The 5,660-nt window shown below is 41.7% G+C and overlaps 1 protein-coding gene across 1 annotated transcript in view; it reads right to left on the bottom strand.

Annotated features, from left to right (window-relative positions):
* Positions 1-708: 708 nt before the first annotated feature.
* Slc25a16 (solute carrier family 25 member 16) overlaps positions 709-5,660 on the bottom strand; it is a 28,273-nt gene continuing 23,321 nt past the window's right edge. Inside the window, exons 8-9 of the mRNA XM_026785745.1 lie at positions 4,617-4,685; positions 709-2,987 (exon numbers count right to left, since the gene is read on the bottom strand). Of these exons, the coding sequence (XP_026641546.1) occupies positions 2,831-2,987; positions 4,617-4,685 (226 nt within the window). The 3' untranslated portion in view covers positions 709-2,830. The remainder of the gene's footprint in view (positions 2,988-4,616; positions 4,686-5,660) is intronic.

Genomic DNA, 5,660 nt, shown 5'->3' with positions numbered 1-5,660 from the left:
AAAAAAAAAAAAAATTAAGGCTGGGCAGTGGTTGCTCACGCCTTTAATCCCAGCACCCAGGAGGCAGAAGCAGGAGGGTCTCTCTGAGTTCGAGGCCAGCCTGGTCTACAAAGTGAGTCCCAGGACAGCCAGGGCTACTACACAGAAAACCCTGTCTGGAAAAACCATAAATAAATTTTAAGAATGCAAACATTTTATAAAGATAATAATAATAATTCTGAGAACATTTAAAAAGAAAGACATTGCCTGATGTGGTAGCACATATCTATAACCCCAACACAGGCGAGGCTGACGCAGGAATATTGTGAGTTTCAGGCCAGCTTGGGTTACATAAAGAAACTGCTTCAAAAATAAATACGGGGCTGGAGAGATGGTTCAATAGTTAAGAACACGGGTTGCTCTTCCAGGACTCCAGCTCAATTCCCAGCACCCATATGACAGTTCCTAAGAATCTGTAACTCCAGTTCCAGGGAATCCAATATCTTACTTCGGGCCTCCTTGGGTATACCAGGCATGTCTGAGGGCACAGACATACATGCTGACAAAACACTCATACATATAAAATAATATTAAATAAGTAAGAAAAATAAAACAAACTAAATAGGGCTGGATGGGTACCCAGTTCAGTGGTAGTATTTACCTAGCATGTGCAAAGGCTTCAGGTTGATCTCAGGCTCCATAGATGATAAACAAAAGAAGCAATCAAAATAGGGATAAAAAATTACTTTTAATATCTTATGGATTCTATAACAGACATAGAATACAATTTCTTATTTTAAAAAATATTTTCAGTTCTCTTTTATTGATAATATAAGTGAGATATTTATTTTATAGGTTTAAATTACCTTAAGATTGAATGAACTAATTAGCTACAGTGTGGTCCGGAAATGAAAATATACAAAAGAGCTTTATAAACAGATGTATCCCCACTCCCGGTACACTCAAAGTCACAAAGCACATGTTTATTTTTAAAGTAAAGATTATAAAGATGAAACTAATTCATTTAATTTTTACTAAGATATTACAAGAAGTCTTTACATGAAAAAATACAGAAATAACATTAGCAGCTTAGAATTAATCTCCTAAAAATCACAGCAATTCTACAAACCTCTACCTCTAAAGACGGGCAGTCTATTGCTTCTACGCCATGGTCATGCTTACAACAAAAAAGGAAAAGTGCTCTAAACACAATGATCAGAATACTGATATTCTAAACAACTTTCTTTAAAATGTTACGATCAAAGCATGTTTTATATTTACACTTAGGAGTATAACACACTAAGCTTACTTTACATGGAAGAACTTGTGTCTTGACATAAAATCTTAGAAACATTTTTTCAGCTATATTCATGGTCCACTTAAAGTTTCTAGTACATACCAAGTGATTTAAGACAAACATCTACAGTGCTACTCTCCTTTTAGGAGCAGAGATATTTAGTTATCATCATTCCTGCCTTTGGGAGATACAGTGGCTTTTAAAACTCACAGAAATCAAAGTACCCAGTATTAGCCATTGGAACAAAACCTGATTAAGTCTCTCTTTTTTGGAACAACACTAACTTTATTGAGAAATGAGGAGAGAAATGAGGATGTAGCTCAGTGGGAGGTCCACCACTTGCCTGGCACGTACAAGGTCCTAGAGTCATCCCCAAAGACAGGAAAATACAAATAAAGAAAAATGTTTCAAAACAATGGAGGGAAAGGGGTCCTTCTATCAACTGGAGCAGAATTATGAAAAGAATCATAACAAGAACACTACTTTGTTGCTGGCTATGTTTCATAGAACTTAAATATTCAATTCTTATTCGACTATAATAAAACTAAGCCTGCTGGTTTTACTAACACTACACAATGTCAGAATGCTGGAGATGTGGTTCAGAGGTAGAGCGCTCATCTAGCAAGACAGGCGAGAGACCCTGAGGTTACTCCCCAGCACAAGGAAAGGAAGGACAGTGGGTGTGGGGGATAAAAACAAGCAGTGTTAGAGGGCTGGGGCTGTAGGCCATTGGTCGTGTGTGATTAGCATGCATGAGTTTGACCCCAGCACCTCACTAAAAAAGAAAAAGGGAGCCGGGAGGTGGTGCACACCTTTAATCCCAGCACTCTGGGAGGCAGAGGCAGGCAGATCTCTGTGAGTTCGAGGCCAGCCTGGTCTACAAGAGATAGTTCCAGGACCCCTGGCCCCAATCCCAATTCCCCCAGACAATCATAATTACAGGTTGGGGAATGTGGCTTAGGGGTACAACATATGCTTAGCATGCAAAAGGCCCTGGGTTCGATTCCAGTCCCTCCCCACATCAATAACCATGATTACAATTAAAAGTCACAATTAAAAGTTTGGGATAGTGTGGTAAGACTAATGACAATCTCTTGAACTCCAATATGAACCTACCTCTCCTTCCAAACAGAACTTTAAAATAACCAACAGGTCACCACCGTCAGCATGAGATGGTTTTTCAGTGTTCTTAGGTATAATGTCTGGCATTAAAAAGTACGTTAGAGCAGGCATGGTGGCACATGCCTGGGATCTCATACTTGGGAGGCAGAGGCAAGAGGATTGCCGTGAGATTGAGGCCAGCCTGGTCTCCACGGTGAGTTCCAAGCCAGCCAAGAATTACATGTCTAGATCCCATCAAAAGGAAAACAAAAAATTCTGCTAAATACTTTTGATCCTGATTTAAAAACATACAGAAATCAAGTATTAAAATCCCAGTGGTTCCTGTGACAAGGCAAACATCCCCTTCAAGTAACATTTCCCTCACAATTAAGATAACATTTATATATATTTTTTCCTCTAAGGATTTATGGAAGAAAACCATAATTTTTTCCTTTAGTTAAGGTGGAAAAATTGTTTCATAATTTCATACGTCGTGAAAGCCACAGCTTGAGAGGGGATGCAGCGGATGTAGTTCAGAGATAAGCCGCGATACAGTCCTTTCCTAATCCCATGGTGTCCGTACACATACTTCATGGTCTCCCTCATGGTACTGAAAGACAGTGGGAAATGATGTAGCAACTATTCATGAGGCAACAAGACAACCACCTCAGAACCAGAAGAGCTTTGTTTATTGTTGGTTGGTTGGTAGGTTGGTTGGTTGGTATCTGCAGACAGAATCTTGTTTTATAGCCTGGGCTGGCTTTGAACTGTAATCTTTTGCATCCCAAATGCTGGGAAAAGAGGCCAGGACCAGCCCATAGCAACATTTTTTTGTTCTTTGTTTTTTTTGAGACAGGGTTTTTCTGTACAATGGCTCTGGCTGTCCAGGAACTCACTCTGTAGACCAGGCTGGCCTTGAGAGATCCACCTGCCTCTGCCTCCCAAGTGCTGGGATTAAAGGCACATATGTGCCAGGTGCTGTGGGATAATGCTCTTGTACACGGTAAAGACCGGTCACTCGTATTGGTTTAATAAAATGCTGGTAGGCCAGTAGCCAGGCAGGAAGTATAGGTGGGGCAACTCTAGGAGAATTCTGGGAAGAGGAAAGGCAGAGAGGCAAAGGCCTTGAACTCACTCACAGAGATCCTCCTGCCTCTGCCTTCCAAGTGCTGGGATTAAAGTCATGCAGAGAAATTTAAATTACACACATAGCTCACTTTCTACTATGTGTAATGAAGCTTCGAAAATAGGTTTTAGAGTGGGCACAGGAAAGACACTAGGATCCCAGCCCTGGGAATCTGAGAGCATCACAGGCTGAGGTCAGTCTGGGCTCCATGTTCATGCTACAGTTTGAGACCTTATCTCAGAACAAACCAAGAACAAAAATTGCTTTGTTTTGACTTTGTGTTTGCGGGGACTGAGCCCAGACCCTTTCATGGGGTAGGCAAGTGCTTTACCAGTGCATCACAGCTCAGCACAGGAGGGGACGGGGACGTGACTGAAACTTTATGGAGTTACTATTGTGTACTGTGGGGATAAAGGAGGAGGAATGACTGCTGGAGAGACAAGAGTCCTCTCTCCCTCCTGACGGAGGGTGGTCCATGCCTGTCACTGCAGCCCACAGCAGGCTAAGGCAGGAGGACAGTGCAAGGTCACGGCCAGACCTGTGCTGTATAGTGTGATCCAGTCTCAAATACCAAGAAGCCAGGCCAGAGGCTCACACTCACACTGCAGGCACTTAAAACTAAAGAAAGGAGATCACAGGTTCAAGATCAGCCACGTTGCATACAAAGTTGGAAGCCAATCAGGGCCACTTGAGATTCTATCTTTGAAAAGTAGAAATTAAGGGGTTGGAGATGGCTCGGTGGCTAAGAGAGCTGACTGCTCTTCCAGAGGATCTGTGTTCAATTCCCAGCACCCACATGGTCTATAACCACACTGTCTATAATCCCGGTTTCAGAAAGCCCAACACCCATGGCAAAATATCAATGAACATAAAATAGAAACAATTTTTTTAAACAAAGTAGAAATTAAGCCAGGTGTAGTGGAGCACTCTTTAATGCCAGCACTAGGGAGACAGAAGCAGGCAGGTCTCTGAGTCGGGGGCCAGCCTGGTCTCTAGAGCTAGTTTCAGTATGGCCAAGGCTACACAAAGAAACCCTGTGTTGAAACAAACAAACAAAAAAGACAGAAACATTTAAAAGGAAACATTACATTTCTAAAGATTAGGAACACTTACAGGCACTTTTCAAACTCCGGTAGGACTGTCCCTAACTGCATTCTCCGACGGGTCACATCAAATGGGTAGCTGAAGAAACAGAAGAATTAAAGACTTCAAATTACCTCTCATTTCCTATTTGACAACCGTTGAAACCAAAATCCCACATCCACTGGCCACTCCTCTTGCGGGATATTTGTTTTTTCTTCATGAAAATGTGTCTATGGTCTGCTTCCCCTGCCTAAGGTAGTTTAATTAAGAGCTGAATGGCCAATAGCTAGGCAGGAGAGGATAGACGGGACTTCTGGGCAGAGGAACTCGGGGCTAGAACAGGGCACTGCAGGAGACGTCGGCCTCCTGGTGCTCAGGACCTGGCCTTCACCATCACAAAGGCTCTCTGACTTTCTTTCCCTGAAGAGTCCCCTGTTGCTTAGTTTCTAGCGCTTTTATCTTGTTCTACTTAATCTCTCCTGGTCTGCAGAAATATCCAAATTAGATATAGTAATGTATTTATTATAATGCTCCCTCTATATGCTCACAGGTTTAACTCCAGTTAAACACTGTACTGTTTCAATTAAAAGCAGCTTGGGTGCCAGGCAGTGGTGGCACACGCCTGTAATCCCAGCACTCAGGAGGCAGAGTAGGCTTATCTCTTTGAGTCTGAGGCCAGCCTAGTCTACGGAATGAGTCCAGACAGCCAGGGGTGTTACACAGAGAAATTCTATCTTGAAAAAAAATTTTTTTTTCCTTTACAAAGATCATTCACTAGATTAGGAAACACAAATAATAATAATAATAATAATAATAATAATAATAATAATAATAATAACAATAATGAGGAGGGGGAGGACAAAGAGGAAGAAGAAATATAAAAAGAAGAAAGGAAGAAGAATGCTTGCTCCTGCTCAGAAAACCTGAATTCAGTTCCCAGCTCCCATGTCAGATGGCTCACAGCCATCTGTAATGCCAGCTCCAGATCTGACAGCCTCTTTTGGCCTCTGAGGGAACTGTACACTTATACACAAATCCACATATATACATAGTTAAACATAAAACAAAATCTTT

Source organism: Microtus ochrogaster, linkage group LG2, assembly GCF_000317375.1.
Source record: "Microtus ochrogaster isolate Prairie Vole_2 linkage group LG2, MicOch1.0, whole genome shotgun sequence".
Classification (NCBI taxonomy): domain Eukaryota; kingdom Metazoa; phylum Chordata; class Mammalia; order Rodentia; family Cricetidae; genus Microtus; species Microtus ochrogaster.
This window is presented reverse-complemented; position numbering and strand designations above follow the sequence as displayed.